Genomic DNA, 20,867 nt, shown 5'->3' on the forward strand with positions numbered 1-20,867 from the left:
TGCACCAATAGAACTGTTGATTCTGCATCATAAAACTACACAACAGTAAAGCAGAAAAGGAGGCTATTCAGCCCATTGTGTTTGTGTCAGCTCTTTGATAGAGCAATACAATTAGTCCAGCCCTCTACTCTCTCCCCATAACCCTGCAAACCTTTCCTTTCAGGGTATGTATTTAATCTCCTTTTGAAGCTATTACTGAACTTGCCTCCACCGATATATCAGAGAGTGAATTCCCGGTTGTAACAACTCACCGCGTTTAAAACAAAAATTCTTTGCAACTGTCGCCTTGTTCTTTTTTCAATTATCCTAAATCTCTGTCCTCTGATTACTGACCCTGCAGCGAGCGAAAGCAATCCCTCCTTATTCACTCTATCAAAAAGCTTCATAATCTTGAACACAAATACGTAATAATTCCAAGTGTGACACTTTGAGGTCAGAGAATCATAGAAAGCGTTCAGACAGTTACATGGGTAAAATGGATACAGAGGGATATGGGCCAAACGCGGGCAATTGGGACTAGCTTAGTGGTTATAAAAAAGGTGGCATGGACAAATTGGGCCAAAGGGCTTGTTTCCATGCTGTAAACCTCTGTGACTCTATAACCCTACAGTGCAGAAGGAGGCCATCTGGCTTATTGAGTCTGCACCAACCACAATCCCACCCAGATCCTATTCCTGTAAACCCGCATATTTACCCTAGCTAATCCCTCTGACAGTAAGAGGCAATTTAGCACGGCCAATCAACCTAACCCACACGTCTTTGGACTGTGGGAGGAAATTGGAGCACCCGGAGGAAACCCACACAGACACGGGGAGAACGTGCAAACTCCAAACAGGCAGTGATCCAAGCTGGGAATTGAACCCAGGTCCCTGATCCCTGGCGCCGTGAGACAGCAGTGCTAACCACTGTGCCATTGTGCCGCCCCATCTGATGAATTCTAGGAGCGTGCCATTTGGACATTGGGAAAGGCCAGTTTTTTTGGATGGAAGAAGATATTATGCTGGTTAAGTTGCAAGATCTCAGTAACGAGGAGGACTGGAGGGAGGCCGTATTCTGAGTGCGATTTTATTGGCTATTTGAGTTGTGTTTTCAATTTTTTTTTCCCAGCAGGGAAGTGCTGAATTGCACTGACTTCATTCACATGAGTGCTGCAAGGTTAGCAAAAGGTCAATGGTTGCATAGTAAGAGGGGAAAATCACTGGGGCAGACTCGTGCACGCAGGCCCCCTGAAGGCACACAGTGCAACACAAATAACAATAATCATTGACATTGGCTGCCTGTGTCCTTCAAACCATCTCTTAGAGATATTAAATTCACATTAAATTGTGCTACTTTATTCAGAGCAGATACCATGTCGGAAAAAAAAATCTCACAAAGCATTATGTTTTAGAAATGCCTTCACTTATTGACATGAAAATGATTAATAAATTTCACTGTTCTACTATCCCCGTTTCACTCAGACTGGAAGCAAGGTCAATCATCGTGAGAAGTCACCCAGTATCTGATCCATCCCTTTCAGCGGACGGGTTAGCCTAATGCTTTCAATGATAATTAATGGTGAAATGTCGGGCTAATCTTTCCATCCCAATTCAACTATTTTTTATTCATTTAACAGATGTGTCTGGTTGGCCAGCATTTATTGCCCACCCCTAAGGGCATTTAAGACACAACCACATTGCTGTGGATCTGGAATCACACGCAGGCCAGAAGATTTCCTTCCCTAAAGGGCATTAGTGAACCAAATGGGTTTTTACAACAATTGACAACGGTTTCATGGTCACCATTAGAATGTTAATTCCAGATTTCAAATTAAAATTTCACCTTCTGCCACACTGGGATTTGATCCCGAGACCCTAGATCTTGTCCTGAATCACTAGATTACTAGTCCAGTGACAATATCGCTACACCACTGCCTCACCACAAAGTTCAGCACCCGTGAATCTATTTTGCACCCTCTTTTATGTCTTCACAAGTGTGGTGCCGAGAACTGGACGCAGGGCTCCTGAGGCTAATCCAGTGTTTTATATATGTTTATCAGAACTTGATTACTAGTCCAGTGACAATACCACCGTGACACAGCCTCCCCAGACCGAGTGAATGAGAGCACAGGTCAGTAATGCAGAGATACAGTATTGTAGCCACATCTCTATCCCACATTCTTTTCAAACACAGCTGGTAGCACAGGAATCATCCTTTACGTTTATCAATTAAAAGTAGCAAATGAACATTGAGAACAAAATACTGATCCCTTCACGCCTCTGCCTAACCAGTAGTGTTCCTGAAAGCACTGGGATGGAAATTCAGGTGCACCCAGTTTTGGACATGCAGGGCCACAAGATGTGACCCCTTGTCCCTGAAAGATGAGGTCCAAATCACCCCCCCCCCCCCCCAAACCCCCCATATTGGACCTCATTTCAAATGGAGATGGAATTTAATTTAGATAAATGCAAGGTGATGCATTTTGATAGATTGAACCAGGGCAGGACTAACTCAGTTAACGATCGGGCGTTTGGGAGAGTTACAGAACAAAGAGATCTAGGGCTACATGTTCATAGCTCCTTGAAAGTGGAGTCACAGGTGGACAGAGTGGTGAAGAAGGCATTCAGCGTGCTTGGTTTCATCGGTCAGAACATTGAATACAGGAATTGGGATGTCTTGTTGAAGTTGTACAAGACATGGGTAAGGCCACACTTGGAATACTGTGTGCAGTTCTGGTCACCTTATTATAAGAAGGATATTATTAAACTAGAAAGAGTGCAGAAAAGATTTACTGGGATGCTATCAGGACTTGATGGTTTGAGTTATAAGGAGAGGCTGAATCGGCTGGGACTTTTTTTTCTGGAGGGTAGGAGGCTGAGGGCTAACCTTATAGAGGAATATAAAATAATATGAGTTATAGACAAGGTAGATAGTCAATATCTTTTCCCAAAGGTAGGGGAGTCTAAAACTAGATGGCATAGGTTTAAGGTGAGAGGGGAGAGATACAAAAGTGTCCAGAGGGGCAATTTTTTCACACAAAGTGTGGTGAGTGTCTGGAACAAGCTGCCAGATGTAGTAGTAGAGGCAGGTACAACTTTGTCTTTTAAAAAGCATTTAGATAGTTTCATGGATAAATTGGGTATAGAGGGATATGGGCCAAATGCAAGCAATTGGGATTAGCTTAGGGGTTTAAAAAGAAGGCAGCATGAACAAGTTGGGCCAAAGGGCCTGTTTCCATACTGTAAACCTCTATGACTCTGTGAGTCAGTGAGCAACCAGGGAATCAGCAGTGAAGATCATCAGGCCATTGTGGTCATCACAAAAGCCCACAGATAATTCTGAAAATGGAAGTTAATCTCAGTAATGATGGCACGAAACAGTCATTGAATGTTGTAAAAACCTATCTGATTCACTAATATCCTTTAGGGGAGGAAATCTGCTGCCGTTACCTGGTCTGGCCTACATGTGTGACTCCAGAGCCAAGGCAATGTGATCAACTCTTCACTGCCCTCTCCTTAAGGGCAATTAGAGATGGATAACAAATGCTGGCCTTTCCCATGCAAGAATAAAGAAAAATAGAGTAATTGAGTCAGAGAGATCAACAGCACAGAAAGAGGCCATTTGGCCCACTGTGTCTACATTGGACATCAAACACCAATCTACAGCATCGTGGTGGCACAGTGGTCAGCACTGCTGTCTTACAGCACCAGGGTCATGGGTTTGAATCCAGCCTTGGCTGACTGTCTGGAGTTTGTATGTTCTGCCCGTGTCTGCGTGGGTTTCCTTCTGGTGCTCTGGTTTTCTCCCACACATCAAAGATGTGCGTGTTAGGTAGATTACATAAGAACATAAGAAATAGGAGCAGGAGTAGGCCATCTAGCCCTTCGAGTCTGCCCCGCCATTCAATAAGATCATGGCTGATCTGTCGCGGCTCAGTTCCACATTCCCGCCCTCTCCCCATAACCCTTAATCCCCTCTCTTATCAAAAACCCATCAACCCGCGTCTTAAAAATATTTAGCGAGGCAGCCTCCACCACTTCAACGGGCAGAGAATTCCAGAGATTCACCACCCTTTGAGTGAAGAAGTTCCTCCTCAACTCCGTTCTAAACCGCCCCCCCTTTATTTTGAGGCTGTGCCCCCTAGTCCTACTGTCTTTTTTGAGCGGGAAGAGTCTCTCCACCTCTATCCTATCCATCCCATTCATCATCTTATACGTCTCAATGAGATCTCCCCTCATTCTTCTAAACTCTAACGAGTACAAGCCTAGTTTATTCAGCCTCTCCTCATAGCTCAACCCCCTCAACTCCGGTATCAGCCTAGTAAACCTCCTCTGCACTCCCTCCAAGGCCAAAATATCTTTGCGCAGGTGCGGCGACCAAAACTGCACACAGTACTCCAGCTGCGGCCTCACCAATGCCCTATACAGCTGCAGCAAGACCTCCCTACTTTTATATTCAATCCCCCTCGCTATGAAGGCCAGCATCCCATTAGCCTTCCTGACCACCTGCTGCACCTGCAAGCGACTCATGCACAAGGACCCCGAGGTCCCTCTGCACCGTCGCCTGCTGCAGTTTTTCACCCCGTAAGTAATAGTCCTTCCTACCATTATTCCTACCAAAGTGGACCACCTCACACTTGCCAACATTAAATTCCATTTGCCATTTCCTGGCCCATTCGCCCAGCCTATCTAGATCCTTCTGCAGACTCTCCACACCCTCCGCACAATTTGCCGTTCCCCATGGGACATGGACATCACTGGCTGGTCAGCATTTACTGCCCCTCCCTAGTTGTCCTTGAGAAAGTGCCCATTGGTCTGAATTGCCCATTAGTGTCCATGATGTGGAGATGCTGGCGTTGGACTGGGGTGGGCACAGTAAGAAGTCTCACAACACCAGGTTAAAATCCAACAGGTTTATCTGGTATCATGAGCTTTTGGAGCACTGCTCCTTCATCAAGTGCGTCAGTCACATAATGTGCTTTATATGCTCTGTCCGAGGCCAGAACTCTCCATTCACCTGACGAAGAGGGAAACCTCGAAAGCTTGTGAGTTTACTATCAAATAAATTGGTTGGACTAAAACCTGGTGTTGTCAGACTTTTTACTTGGTTTCCAGGGCCCACCCAGAATTAATCTCACAGCCTTATTGAATCGTAGTATTTGATCCACAAACGTTTAATTTTGTGAATTGGAAAGAGTACAGGGATCCATGGCAACGGCTGGGCATTACAAAGCCTGAGTTAATAAACTGATCTACAGTGTCCTGAAACCAAAAAGAGAAATTCCCACATAAATAAGCTAAGCCACGACTGAACTGACAGAATGGAATGACAGTAAACTTCATACTGGGGACTACTGGCCTTCTGTTGCTTCGGTGATAGAAATCCGTTAAATCCATAATGTGCCTTACTGTTCCTCTACTCTTAAAGCTTATTTATTAATGCCGCAAGTAGGCCTACATTAACACTGCAATGAATTTACTGGGAAAATCCCCTAGTTGCCACACTCCAGTGCCTGTTTGGGGACACTGAGGGAGAATTTAGCATGGCCAATGCACCTAACCAGCATGTCTCTTGGACTGAGGGAGGAAACCAGAGCACCCAGAGGAAACCCACGCAGACACGGAGAGAATGTGCAGACTCCACACAGACAGTGACCCAAGCCGGGAATCGAACCCAGGTCCCTGGTGCTGTGAGGCAGCAGTGCTAACCATGCTATTATGTTACACTATCAGACTGATTATCCTAACATCCAGTACTGGATAAGCAGAGATTTCCTCTGATTAAATATTCGGAAGATCAATCCCATTGTTTTTGGTTCCCAGCTCCTGACCCCATTCCTGTCCCTGAGATTAAACCAGTCTGCTTGCAAACCTGGCATCCTATTTGACCCTAACTTGAGCTGCCAACCATGAGCAGCACCATCATCAAGGAATACATTTCCTTCACAAATTAGCAATGGTGGCACAGTGGTTAGCACTGCTGTCTCACAGCACCAGGGACCTGGGTCCAATTCCCAGCTTGGGTCACAGTCTGTGTGGAGTCTGCACATTCTCCCTGTCTCTGCCTGGGTTTCCTCTGGGTGCTCCGGTTTCCTTCTACATTTTGAAAGACGTGCTGGTTAGGTGCATTGACCCGAAAAAGTGCCAGAGTGTGGTGACTAGGAGAATTTCACAGTAACTTCATTGCAGTGTTAATGTAAGCCTTACTCGTGACTAATAAACTTTTACTTTCAACAACAACATCCTGCATTTACCTATCACCTGCAACATTATAAAATCTCCCTTGGTATTTCGCGAACATCATTAGATAAAACTGACACCAAGCCAAGTGTGGTGATATTGGGACATGAGACCAAAAGTGACTTGATTGAAGATGTAGGTTTTGTTTTTATTCATTCATGTGGGTGTCGCTGGCTAGACCAGTGTTTAGCTCCCTTCACTGAGGGCATTTAAGAGTCAACACATTGATGTGCGTTTGGAGTCACATGTAGGCCAGACCAGGTAAGGACGGCAGATTTCCTTCCCTAAAGGACACTAATGAACCAGATGAGTTTTTACAACAATCGACAATTTTTTGAAGTTTATTTATTTGTACCACAAGTATGGCTGACATTAACACTGCAGTGTGGTTACTGTGAAAATCCCCGAGTCACCACACTTCAGTGCCTGTTTGAGTACACTGAGGGAGAATTTACCATGGCCAACGCACCTAACTTGCACATTTTTGGAGTGTGGGAGGAAACCAGAGCACCCAGAGGAAACCCACACAGACATGGGGAGAACGTGCAGACTCCGCACAGACTGTGAACCAAGCCAAGAATTGAACACGGGTCTCTGATGCTATGAGGCAGCAGTGATAACCACTGTGCCTTATGGTTGTCAGATTTTTAATTCCAGATGTTTATAGGACTTGTGTTGGGATTTAAACCTGGTTTCCCCAAAGTATTACCCTGGGTGTCAGGATTATTAGTCCGGTGATAATATCACAATGCCACTGTGTTAAAGCAGGATAGACGTAAAAAGGTTTGGAGAGAGACGTGGTCATCAAATGCTTTAGCATTTCCAGATTTAATTAAATTTCATTTTGAAAACATATGAGGAGCATCAATTTTGAAGGCAATTTTTAAATGTTTAGATAATTATAAGTGAGCTTCATACTAATTAAAGTAATTTCACTGACGGTCAAAGACTTAGCTAAAGCTCATTTATCCTGTAATGAACAATCTGCTGGAAGGTACCAAAAATCCGACATAACATACTGGAAGAAATCTCCAGCAAAGTTTGATTCTGAGGGCAGGATTTTCTGCTGCCCTCCCACTCCGTCCCGCAGTGCGGTTTGCAATGGTGGAAGTGGCCTGCTATTGGCCGGAGGCAGGATCTTTCGGATTACTCCAATGTAAACAGGATCTCCTGATGCTCGCATCCTCCCCCCACAGGGAGCACGTGGCAGGCTGTCACCATCGGTAAGACCGGAAGATCTTGCCCATGGGAATGGCTTGAACATTAGGACGTAATGAAGGCTAGCAAGAGGAGGTTCTTGTGGAGCATAAACACCACCAGGATCAGATATCATAAAATCAGGCAGTCATCGATAGAATGGTTAGCACATGGAAGAAGGCCATTTGGCCCATTCTGTCCATGTCACCTCTCTGCAAGAACAACTCAGCCAATCCCATTCCACGGTCTTTTCCCCAGAGCACTGCAAATCACTTCTCAACAGCTAATTATCCAATTCCCTTTTGAAATCAATAATTGAGTCCAGTTCCACCACAATCTCGGGCAGTGCATTCCAGATCTTAACCACTCACTACATAAAGAAGCTTTTCCTCATCTGGCCTTTGGTTCTTTTGCCAATCATCTCGACTTGATGCTGTCTGCTCCTCACTCCCTCTGTCAATTGGAACAGTTTCTCCCTATCTGCTCTGTCCAGAATCCCCCCTAAGTCCAGTTGTGCTGGATGACCAGAGCAATATATTCTATGAAATCCTATCCAAAGATATGCAGGTTAGGTGGATTGGCTGTGCTAAATTGCTCCTTAGTGTCAGGGGGATTAGAAGGGTAAATATAAGGTTAAAGTTAAAGTTTATTTATTAGTCACAAGTCAGACCTACATTAACACTGTAATGAAGTTATTGTGAAATTCCCTTACTCGCCACAGTCCGATGCCTGTTCAGGTCAATGCACCTAACCAGGGGTTACAGGGACAGGACCTGGGTAGGATTGTGGTCAGTGAAGGCTCGATGTGCCAAATGGCTTCTTCTGCACTGTAGATTCCACGATTCTATGATACTACACAATGTTCTAATTACTTCTTTCCTAATTTTCGTTTTGCATATTGAGGTAAGAGTTTTTTTGGTAGAGGAATGGACCATTGTTCAACTTCATTCAGCCTTTGCAATACAGGCAGCACAGTGGCACAATGGTTAGCACTGCTGCCTCACAGCATCAGAGACCCAGGTTCAGATCAGCCATGATCTTATTGAATGGCGGGGCAGGCTCGAAGGGCCAGATGGCCTACTCCTGCTCCTATTTCTTATGTTCTTATTTCTTATGTTCAATTCCATCTTGAGTGGCTGTGGAGTTTGCACATTCTCTCCGTGTCTGCGTGGGTTTCCTCCGGCTGCTCAAGTGTCCTCCCACAGTCGAAAGATGTGCAGATTAGGTGGATTGGCCATACTAAATTTCCCCTCAGTTTTCAAAGATGTGTAGATAAGGGGGATTAGTGGGATAAATATATGGAGTTACGGGAATAGGGCAAAGGGGAGAGTCTGGCTGGGATGTTCTTTCAGCGAGTTGATGCAGACATGATGGGCTGGATGGTCTCTTTTTGGGAATTCTGTGGTTAATCAAACCATCCCAAGATCAGGTAGAATACTAGTAAAGGCAGAATAAAGTTCTGGGATTGTGTGACAGACTGGGAACTGGTGAGGCACCAGTTTCAGTTCCGTGGCGAAAGTTTGAGTAAATGAAGTGCCCGGCAGGCAATTAAATGGCCACCATCAGACCTTCCCTGGATTTAAGGCCCCTTGTGGTGGAAATCCCACCCACTGAGAACTACCAGCCAATCAGCAACTACTGTGATGGCTGGTGTCACTGCAACCACCCAAGGCCCAGGATCATCACAAAGCCTCGATCAAAGGTGAATGATAAAAGGTTCACAGATGCAGGAAGAGAGAGGTCAGAGTGAATGTAGGCCCCTTAGAAAATGAATCTAGGCAGATAGTTGTGCGGAACAAGGAAAAAACTAAAAAAACTAAAAGCGGAGGAATTTAGAGTAGCTAAGAGCAGTGGGCGAGAAGAGGATTGGGAGAGGTTTAAATGTCAACAAAGATTGACAAAGAAGTTGATAAGGAAGGGTAGGAGAAACTATGAAGCTGGGCTAGCGCTTAATATAAAAAAGGATAGCAAGAGTTTTTATAAATATATAAAAAGGAAGAGGCTGGCTAGGGTGAATGTTTGTCCTTTAGAGGATGAGAAAGGGGACCTAGTGGTAGGGGATGGGGATATGGCTAAGGTATTGAATAACTTTTTTGTTTCTGTCTTCACGGAGGAGGACGTGAATAATTTGCCGGGTGTTAGCGATGAAAAGGTGGTAAGACTGGAGGGTCTTAATGACATTACTGTTACTAGAAAGGCGGTGCTCGACAGACTGGAGGGGCTGATTGTGGACAAGTCCCCAGGACCGGATGGAATGCATCCGAGGGTTCTGAAAGAAATGGCGGAGGTGATAGTGGATGCCTTGGTGGTTATTTTCCAAACGTCGCTGGATTCCAGGGAAGTGCCGGATGATTGGAAAACGGCTAATGTTACGCCGTTGTTTAAGAAGGGTGCCAGGCAAATGGCGGGGAATTATAGGCCGGTTAGTTTAACGTCTGTGGTAGGTAAAATGTTAGAATCTGTCATTAAGGAGGAAATTGCGAGGCATCTTGAAGGGAATTGCTTGATAGAGCAGACGCAGCACGGTTTCATTAAAGGGAAGTCGTGTCTGACAAATTTACTGGAGTTCTATGAGGATGTGTCTAGGGCGGTGGATAGAGGAGAGCCGGTGGATGTGGTCTTTCTAGATTTTCAGAAGGCGTTTGACAAAGTGCCTCACAAGAGGTTATTGCAGAAGGTCGAGGGACATGGAGAACGGAGTTGAGGAGGAACTTCTTCACTCAAAGGGTGGTGAATCTCTGGAATTCTCTGCCCGTTGAAGTGGTGGAGGCTGCCTCACTAAATATTTTTAAGACGCGGGTTGATGGGTTTTTGATAGGAGAGGGGATTAAGGGTTATGGGGAGAGGGCGGGAAAGTGGAACTGAGCAGCGACAGATCAGCCATGATCTTATTGAATGGCGGGGCAGGCTCGAAGGGCTGGATGGCCTACTCCTGCTCCTATTTCTTATGTTCTTATGTTCTTATGAAATGGCAGGGGACTTAGACAGATATTTTGCATCTGTCTTTATGGTAGAACCTTCCATTAATACTAAAGAACACGGGGAGGAATTAAGGACCATCACTAGAGAAGTAATATTAGACAAACTAGTGGGGCTAAAGGCAGTTAAGTCTCCTGGTCCTGATGGCTTGCATCCTCGGATTCTAAAAGAAGTAGCTACAGAGATAGTGGATGCATTTGCTGTAATTTTCCAAGAATCCTTGGATTCTGGAGAGGTACCAGAGGATTGGAAAACTGCCAATGTGACACACCCATTCAAAAAGGGAGGGAGACCAAAAGCAGATAACTATAGGCCAATTAGCCTAACACTTGTTGTTGGAAAATGTTGAAATCAATAATTAAGGATTAAGAAACAATCATCATCTAACCAAGCAGAGTCAGCATGGTTTCATGAAAGGGAAATCGTATCTGACTAACTTAGAGACTTTCAAGGAACTCTCAACCAAAGTAGATAAAGGGGAATCAGTAGATGGCTTGTATTTGGATTTCCAGAAAGCGTTTGACAAGGTACCTCACAAAAGGTTAAGTCATAAGATAACAGCCCTTGGTGTTGGAGGTAGTATGTTGTCAAGGGTTGAGAATTGGGTAATGGCAGGAAACAGTGAATGGGGATAAGTGGTTTCATTTTCATGTTGGCGAACTGAAACCAGTAAGGTTCGACAGTATTGGGGCTGCAACTGTTCACAATATATGTTAATGACTTGGAGGAAAGAAGCAAATGTACTGTAGCCAAATTTACAGACAACACAACAATAGGTGGAAAGGCAACTTGCAAGAGGGATGTAAACATTTACAAATAGATATTGATAGGTAAGGTAATTGGGCAAAAGGTTGGCAAATAGAGTCTAATGTGGGAAAATGTGAAGTTGTTCATTTTGTAAAGGAGAACAAAAGAACAGGTTATTATTTAAGTAGAAAAAAGCTGCAACACAAAGAGACTGAGGGGGTGCACAAAACACAGAAAGCTAGCACGTAGGTAAGCAGAAAGGCTAATGAAATATTGGTCCTTATTTCAAGGGGGTTGGAGTGTAAGAATAGGGAAGTCTTGCTTCGAATGTACAAGATGCTGGTGAGATAAAAACAAATTACTGCGGATGCTGGAATCTGAAACCAAAAGAGAAAATGCTGGAAAACCTCAGCAGGTCTGGCAGCATCTGTAAGGAGAGGAAAGAGCTGATGGTTCGAGTCCAGATAACCCTTGGTCAAAGGGAATCAGAGCAGACAAGGGGCGGACCATGGAAAGGTCCGTTGACCTCAGGCGGGATTTTCCGGTTTCAGAGCGAGCACAGCCAGAAAATCCCGCCCAACGTGTATATTTCAGGCTGAGATGAATAGACTTTTGATCAGGAAGGAAATCAAGGCTTATGGGGAAAGGGCAGGAAAGTGAATGTGAGGATTGTTAGATCAGCCACAATCCTATTGAGCAGCAGAGCAGGGGGCCAAATGGCCTACTTTAGTTCCTGTTTCTTATGGTCTTATGGGTGTCAGCGGTGGGGGTAACATGTGAAAGGGTGTTACTGAAGGTGCGGTGAGGATCAGAGAGGGCTATGCTGAAAGTAGGACAATATTTAAGGGAGGGGTCTACATGGAGAAACTTGAAACCAGCCCCAAGGTTCTCTTCAGGCAGATTGGTATGTCAAACATTCAAATAAACACCAGTCATTCCTACAGCGGATAAGATTTGAAGATCTAGGAAGGAATGTGGCTCCATTAGTGCTTCACGCTAGATTCTCTCCCTTTGACCTTTCAACTCACTCACAATCTGTAGACCTGGCAAAGGAAAAATTTATGCCTTAGCATCAGAAGCCACTTAGTGTTATTGTAAGATAATGGAATTGTTCAACCATTGTGGCCACTCTCAAAAGATGGAGAATGTGAAAGTAATGGTTTAATTATGTACCACTCCTGCTAGCAGTGCCGTCCATCTCAGTAACTATACAATAACATAAATCAGAAATTGCTATTTCAGAGACCCGCATTACAAGTTAGCCCTCCTGAAGGTATCACTGATACTACCAGAAGATCTAAATACACTTCCTTCTCATTTTTTCTATCCATTCAGCACCCCTCTCTCCCATAACCGGGAGACAGTTAAAGTTAAAGTTTATTTATTAGTGTCACAAGTAGACTTACATTAACACTGCAATGATGTTACTGTGAAATTCCCCTAGTCACCACAGTCCGGCACTTGTTCGGGTCAATGTACCTAACCAGTACGTCTTTCAGACTGTGGGAGGAAACCAGAGCAGACATGGGGAAAATGTGCAAACTCCACACAGACAGTGACCCAAGCCAGGAATTGAACCCGGGTCCCTAGCACTGTGAGGCAGCAGTGCTAACCACTGTGCTACTGTACCGCGATGTTGGACTGGGATAAACACAGTAAGAAATCTCACAACACCAGGTTAAAGTCCAACAGGCTACTGTACCACCCCAGCATAATCACCATAAGGGAAAACCAGAAGTTAGAGCCATCCAGATGGCTCAGATTTAGCAGCCAGAAACTTGTCTACACTGACGGGTGTGGTGGTGGGACAGCTTCCAAGTACGTCAAGTCCTCCTTCCTTATTGTCAAAATTTCCAGTCCATCTGGGAATTGGTATACGTGAAAAGGAAACTACATCGTGTCATTCCCACGTTTGTTCCCACAGACTCTGGTCCCAAGGGATATCTGGACATCTTTGATCTCCTTCATTGTCAAGGACATTAGAGACATGTTTAAAGGACATGTTTTACCTAATGGATTGTATTTGGTTTGATTTTTTAAAATTCATTCATGGGCGTCGCAGTTTGGCCAGCATTTATTGCCTATCCCTAGCTGCCTGAGGGCAAAGGACAAAAAGAATTACCGCAGAGGAACAGGCCCTTCAGCCCCTCTAAGCCTGCACCAACCACGCTGCCCAAACTAAAACCCCCTACCCTTCCAGGGCCCATATCCCTCTATCCCCATGCTGTTCATGTACCCAGACACCCCTTAAAACTCACTATTGTATCTGCCTCCATTACCTCCTCCAGCAGCTAGTTCCAGGCACCCACCACCCTCTGGGTAAAAAACTTGCCTCGTACATCTCCTTTAAACCTTGCCCCTTGAACCTTAAACCTGTGCCCCCCAATAATTGACTCTTCCACCCTGGGAAACACAACACCAGGTTAAAGTCCAACAGGTTTATTTGGTAACAAACGCCACTAGCTTTCGGAGTGCTGCTCCTTTGTCAGGTGAATGGGGAGTTCTGATCATAAACAGAGCGTATAAAGGCACACAGAATACTGACTGGAATGCGAGTCTTCACAGCTAGTCAAGTCTTAAAGGTGCAGACAATGGGAGTTCCACATTGAGCTGTAGCCAGTGACAATACAAAGAATTCTCTCTTGGCCCCAGCAATTTCCTCCCTTGCCTCTCTCAGTATTCTGGGGTATATCTCATCAGGCCCTGGAGAGTTGTCTGCTTAATGCTTCTCAAGAACCCCAATACTTCCTCCTTTTTGATCTCAACATGATTCAAACTATCTACATACACACCTTTTCCCAGATTCATCATCCATCAAGTTCTTCTCTTTGGTGAAGTTGAGAGTCAGTCACATTGCTGTGGCTCTGGAGTCACAAGTAGGCCAGAACAGGTAAGGACAGCAGATTTCCTTCCCTCAAGGACAATTCTGGGTGACAATTCTGATGACAATGACTGTGTGGCACAGTGGTTAGCACTGCTACCTGACAGTGTCAGAGATCTAGGTTCAATCCCAGCCTTGGGTCACTGTCTGTGTGGAGTTTGTACATTCTCCCAGCATCTGGGTGGATTTCTTCTGAGTGTTCCAGTTTCCTCCCATAGTCCAAAGATGTGCAGGTTAGGTTGATTGGTCATGCTAAATTGACCCTAGTGTCAGGAGATTAGCAGGATAAATATGTGGGACTACAGGGATAGGGCCTGGGTAGGATTGTGTTTGATATAGACTTGATGGGTCAAATGGCCTCCTTCTGTACTGTAGGGAACCTATCATTCTATTAGTGCAACATGAAAAGTCTCACTTGCCTTTTTTATTTATTCATTTATGGGACATGGGTGTCACTGGCTGGCCAACATTTACTGCCCATCCCTAGTTGCCCTTGGAGGGTAGTTGAGAGTCAACCACATTGCTGTGGCTCTGGAGTCACATGTAGGCCATACCGGGTAAGGACAGCAGATTTCCTTCCCTAAAGGACATTAGTGAACAAGATAGATTTTTACAACAATTGACAATGGTTTCATGGTCATCAGTGGATTCTTAATTCCAGATTTTTTTTATTGAATTCAAATTCCACCGTCAGCCATGACGGGATTCGAACCTGGGTCCCCAGAATATTAGCTGAGTTCTGGATTAATAGTCTGGCAAAAATACCACTAGGCCATTACCTCCTCTTGGTTCTCACCGCACTAGAGTTGGCTTCTCAAGAACGAGGACTATTTTTTGTTCTTCATGTTTGTTCAATCCAGCATCATTATGCTGTTGTTGGATCCCACTACAAGCTGTTAGGCAGGCAGCCAAATCACACCATTAATGATGTGGAGGCCCAACCAATTCACGGCAAATGCCCCTGACCGTGGAATGTGGGGTCGAATGACAGATAGAGCATGCGGATCAAAGATGTTCCACCCCCACCCCCCTGTCTCTGAGCCTTAGAAATCACCCACATCGATCCTGAATGAACCGGATATTCAGCTTATCCGTGTGAAACACCTTCAAGGAAATGAGGGGAGAAAACCGGAGAGAAAGAGTAGCCTAAGTAAATCAAAAGTTATACATGTCATATACAGGGCAGCAAGGTGGCACAGTGGTTAGCTCTGCTGTCTCACAGCACCAGGGATCCAGATCGGGTGATTGTCAGTGTGGAGTTTGAACGTTCTCCCACTGTCTGTGTGGGTTTTTTCTGGATGCTCTGATATTTTCCCATTGTCCAAAAATGTGCAGGTTAGATTGATTGACCATGCTAAATTGTCCCTTAGTGTTCCAAAAGGTTAGGGGAAATTAGCAGGTGAATATGGGATAGGGCCTGGGTGGGATACTCTGTTGGCAAGTCAATGCAGACTCAATGGGCCGAATGGCCTCCTTCTGCACTGTAAGAATACTATGATTCTATATACAGTCAATTATCTAATGGGACCAATATTATGGATACAACATGCATCCTCACACCTTCCGCCATACATGCACTGATTAAATACACTTTGCCACCAATACAATAACTTAATATAAATGCTTTCTCGAATTCTCAGGACAGTGACAAAGCAAACGACAATAACAATCTTTATAGAGAATGAAACTGCTTCTCAACTTCAGTTTGTGATAAGACTCCCCCCTGAGAGCGACGATCTGACTTCCTCTGAATAACCTATCAATAGAACCACAACCTGGACAATTTAAGCTACCTGAGCAAGCTGTTCCCTCACTTCTTCCGTTTTTCTTTATTCATTCATGGAACATGGGTGTCACTGGCCATCCAGCATTTATTGCCCATCCCTAGTTGCCCTTGGAGGGCAGTTGAGAGTCAACCACATTGCTGTGGCTCTGGAGTCACATGTAAGCCAGACCAGGCAAGGACAGCAGATTCCCTTCTCTAACCAACATTAATGAGCCAGATGGGTTTTTCCAACAATCGGCAATGGTTTCACGATCTTAATTCCAGATTTTATTCATTGAATTCAAATTCCACCATCTGCCATGGCGGGATTCGAACCCGAGTCCCCAGAACATTAGCTGAGTTTCTAATTAACAGTTTAGTGATAATACCACTAGACCATCATCGCCCCACTGCTTTTAGACTCAAGTCCAATTTTAAACTTGTGGCTGTGTTCAACTTTGAGCAAAAACCTTCTGCTCATCACAGGACCAAGTAACAAAACCCTTACCTTCATGTCCAAGGTCTCTGTCTCCAGCTTGGACAGATGACAGGAATTGTCCTCCAACTCTCGCCTGAGATGAGAGTTCTCTTTCCTCAGTGCCTCAACCTGTTTCACCAGATGATCGTAAGAAGATGTAGACCCAGACATCCTGAGATCTTCCAACACCTGCACAAGAAAATCATTTGAATATTAATTTTGAAACATGGGGTTTGGCTGAAAGAAAGTCTGAGTGTTTGGGGGGATTGCAAGAACACAAGGTGTTAGGGACAAAGGCTGACATTTAACTCATATGTCATCCTATAGTTTAAGATCATGATTTCATAGAATCCCTACAATGCAGAAGGAGACCATTCAGCCCATCAAGTCTGCACTGACCATAATTCCAGGCCCTATTCCTGTAACCTCACATATTTACTCTGCCAATCCCCTAACACTAGGGTCAATTTAAAAGTTTATTTATTAGTCACAAGTGAGGCTTACATTAACACTGCCATGAAGTTACCGTGAAATTCCCCTGGTTGCAACACTCCAATGCCTGTTTGGGTCGATACACCTAACCAGCACCTCTTTCAGAGTGTGAGAGGAAACCGGAGCACCCGGAGGAAACCCAGGTAGACACGGGGAAAAACGTGCAGACTCCACATAGACAGCGACCCAAGCCAGGAATCGAACCCAGATCCCTGGCGCTGTGAGGCAGTGTTAACCACTGGGCTGCCACTAGATAAGCAGCTTTACATAAAACTCTTAGTATTCTTACAGTGTAGAAAGAGGCCATTCAGTCCATCAAGTCTGCACCAACTCTCCAACAGAGCATCCCATCCAGACCCTATCCCTACAATCTCACACATATTAACCCCACACTAATTTCCCTTAACCTATACATCTTGGGACACAAAGGGCCAATTTAGCATGGCCAATCAACTTGATCTGCACATCTTTGGAGTTAAAGGCTTGACTGCAGTGTGTTTTGTTTGAGGTCCTTTGGGTCAAACAAGTGTTGTTCCCTCTCTTATTTGAAAGTATTAACTCATGTGACAGTGCAATTCAATAAGCTTTCTACTGTACAAACAAACATACAAAATAGAAGCAGAAATTGTTCCTTTAGTCCTTCAAGTCTGTTCTGGCATTCAATAAGGTCATAGCTGATCTGTTTGTGTTGAGTTCCACGCTCCCAGCTACCTCTGATATCTTTTGGTTCCCTTGCCTAACAAGAAGCTATCTACTTTAAAACTTTTCAATGACCTCTCTTCCATTGCCTTCTGGGGCTAAAAGTTCCAACGTCACAAGACCCCTGAGAGAAAAAAGTTTTTCTGATTGCTGTCCTAAAAGGCAACCCCTAATTTTAAAACCATGCCCCTAGTTCTGGACTCAGTCATAAGAGGAAGCATTCTTTCCACATCCCCTTGTCAACACCGTACAGAATCTTATATACTTCAATCAAGTCACCCCTCACTCTTCGAAACTCCAGGGAAAACAAGCCCAGTCTGTCCAGTCTTTCCTGATAAGACAAACCATTCATTCCAGGAATCAATCTGGTAAACCTTCTCCAAACTGCTTCCAATGTATTTACATTCTTCCTTAAATAAGGAGACCAAGCCTGCAGACTATATTTGGGATGTGGGGTGAGATTTAGAGAGACCATTCACCAGGGAAGTAAATCCTGTTTTGGCAACTGAATCTTACAAGAGCGTCATTACAGGATTTGCGCCGATGAGATGTAGGTTTAAGACTTTCCCTGTGCCCCGCATCACTGGTGTAATCAGGTTCAGACCTAGAAATGCGTGAACCTAGTCTTCATGAATTTAAATCAATTTAAGTATTATTAAAAGGCTCAAAGGTGTATTGCTCAGCCCTGTGGAATGCTGCCCCACACTCCTCACCCCCTCCAAGCAGCATGGTGTCACATCAGTGTGATCCTATACTGGTTTTCAAAAACAAAAACCAGTTAAGAAACCATACTGGGGGTGCAGAGGTGTCTGGAAGCTCCAAGGATTAAGGGCCAAGGCTGAACACTGTCCCTTGGCAGGCTGCCACCCTCCTTCATGGAGGGAAGGGGATGGGGGCAGGGGTTCCTAATATATGTGGCGGAGGAAGAGGGGTGCATGCTGAGGACAATGCAGACGGAGTGGAGGTAGAGGGAGCCTGCCACTCTCCCTACCCCTCCTCCACTACCTCCACTGTGGGCGGAGAGATTGCCCCAAAGCTTGGAGGAGGAGAGGGTCCTCCAGGGCTGTGTACTGTACAGATTCTATCGTTCTGTGTGAGCAAATTACTTTGACAGTGTTAGGGCCAGATACACATGAAGGACAGAATCACAGAATCCCTACAGTGCAGAAGGAGGCCATGCAGTCCACTGCGTCTGCACCAATCACAGTCCCACCCAGTTCCCATCCCCACAACGCAGTGAATTTACCCTAGCTAGTTCACCTGACACCAAAGGGTAATTTAGCATGGCCAGTCTAACCTGCACGTCTTTGGACTGCTGTGTCCCTCACGGTTATAGAAAGCTGCAAATTGCTATCATCAGCACATTTACAATTCTCATGGAAATCCTCTATCAATCAGTAAATAAATTCCCCTGAGAGAGGTACAGCACTGAGGTGCATCAGATGCTATTGTCAGTAATCTCAGAGACACCCGGCAGTGTGCAGGCAGATGCTGCTGTACACAGATTTCTTTTTTATTATGCTTTCTCATGTTTTGGCATCACTGACAAGACCAGTATTTATTGTCCATTTCTAGAATCAAAGACTAGATAGGATAGAATCCCTATAGTGCAGGAGGAGGCCATTCAGGCACCCAACTCCCTGACAGAGAGTCTTACCCAGGCCCTACCCTGTAACTACACACATTTACCATTCTGCTTCTTACTGTTGAAAGATCAGGTTCTCTGTTACACTGGTCTGGAGTGTTAAGTCACGGATCTATAAGTAATTCTAGGCTCATTTTCCCCAAGAATAATAGTGTCTGTTATCATTTACCAACACACAAGTGGAATAGAACTCTCGCTATTTTTATTGCCATGTAGTCCAGACTTAAGCAAAGATGAGAAACCAGATATGATTTCAATATTGACACATAAAACACAAACGCAGCTTTTATGAAGGAGAACAAATCCTTCGCTCAGCCCAGATTTCCCTCAGGCCCAATGAATCACAATGGTCAAGGTGACTACTTGACCCCCAGTAGGCCAGACACCTCTGGTGTGCACCCATCACCATAGCAACCTCTAATAGGAAATGAAACATAATTCACCCGTCAAGAAAAAATAATATTCATAAGTGAAAGTTGAAAGACCATACATTGTGGCTATATATATATATATATATATATGGGACATTTGCATATTAATCAGATAGTGTCCTAAAGCAACCTTGTTTGTACATAATAGGAGATGTAAACTTTGAGTGCGCAGTTCATCATTAGGAAATGAGTTAGGAGTCCCTCATACTCACATTGAGCTAAGCTCCCTGGGTTTGTACATTGCTTTCACGATGCAGCACTCTTTGTAAGCCCTGCTTGATATAGGAACATGATGTTCCAATGTATATGGTTGGAACATCCAACTCTTCCTACTCATTACCTCCCTCAGTACCATGGCTACATCCATGGTATCAGATTGTGCGTCTGATAGTAAGTGATCTTAACCAAAGCTTTATCCAATACCAGACAAAGTAAAGATTAATTTTTAGTCCCTGTCAAAATCTCATCTCCCTTGGTAACCATTCCAAGATTTTTGGTCATCAAGATTTTTTATTCATTCCTGGGATATGGGCATTGCTGGCTGACCAGGATTTATTGCCCATCCCTAGTTGCCCAAGGACAGATGAGAGTTAACCACATTGCTGTAGCTTTGGGGTCACATGTTGATCAGACCAGGTAAGGGCAACAGATTTCATTCCATAAAGGAAATTAGTGAACCAGATGTTTTTTTGCCTCCGACAATGGTTTCATGGTCATCAGTAGATTCTTAATTCCAGATTTTTGTGTTAAATTCAAATTCCCCCAACTGCCGTGGTGGGATTCAAACCCGGGTCCCCAGAACATTAGCTGAGTTTCTAGATTAATAGTCTAGTGCTAATACCACTAGGCTATCATCTCCCTCCAAAGTTCACGAGAAAGAGGATAGAAACGTGATGTGCTGTGGAAGTATGATGAAGGGGCAGGAAGAGATGCTATTGCTGGGGATAGATTGGATTGAAGAATGTAACAATAGTCCTATAGAATGTAGAGTTGAGGGGAGAGGTTGTGGGGGGGCATGGTGAAGCTGTTGACTGCTACTAGAGAGTTTGAGGGAAACAAGGCTGGATGACCCACCATGGATGTGATGTAAGAGGATGTGATTTTGGCAGGATTGTTTCAGTGTTGTGAGCAGGAATGGAGCCAGACCTGGATGATTCAAATGAAATCTTGAGCAAGAGGAACACAGGGTGGAGAGACAATAACGTGTTCAAGAAGTTCAGAGAGAGGAGGGCAGGATAGAGATGCCCGCTTGACTGGCATCCCTGTCCCGAATATTCAATCCCTCCACCAGCAACAAACAAGAGTGGCACAGTGGTTAGCAGTGCTGTTTTACAG

The 20,867-nt window shown here is 44.6% G+C and overlaps 1 protein-coding gene across 1 annotated transcript in view; it reads right to left on the minus strand.

The window, feature by feature from the left end:
* apc2 (APC regulator of WNT signaling pathway 2) overlaps window positions 1-20,867 on the minus strand; it is a 183,502-nt gene that overhangs the window by 103,910 nt on the left and 58,725 nt on the right. Inside the window, exon 2 of the mRNA XM_080213150.1 lies at window positions 16,296-16,454. Coding sequence (XP_080069276.1) covers window positions 16,296-16,454 — 159 coding nt within the window. The remainder of the gene's footprint in view (window positions 1-16,295; window positions 16,455-20,867) is intronic.

Source organism: Carcharhinus amblyrhynchos, chromosome 26, assembly GCF_965287045.1.
Source record: "Carcharhinus amblyrhynchos chromosome 26, sCarAmb.v2.hapA, whole genome shotgun sequence".
Classification (NCBI taxonomy): Eukaryota; Metazoa; Chordata; class Chondrichthyes; order Carcharhiniformes; family Carcharhinidae; genus Carcharhinus; species Carcharhinus amblyrhynchos.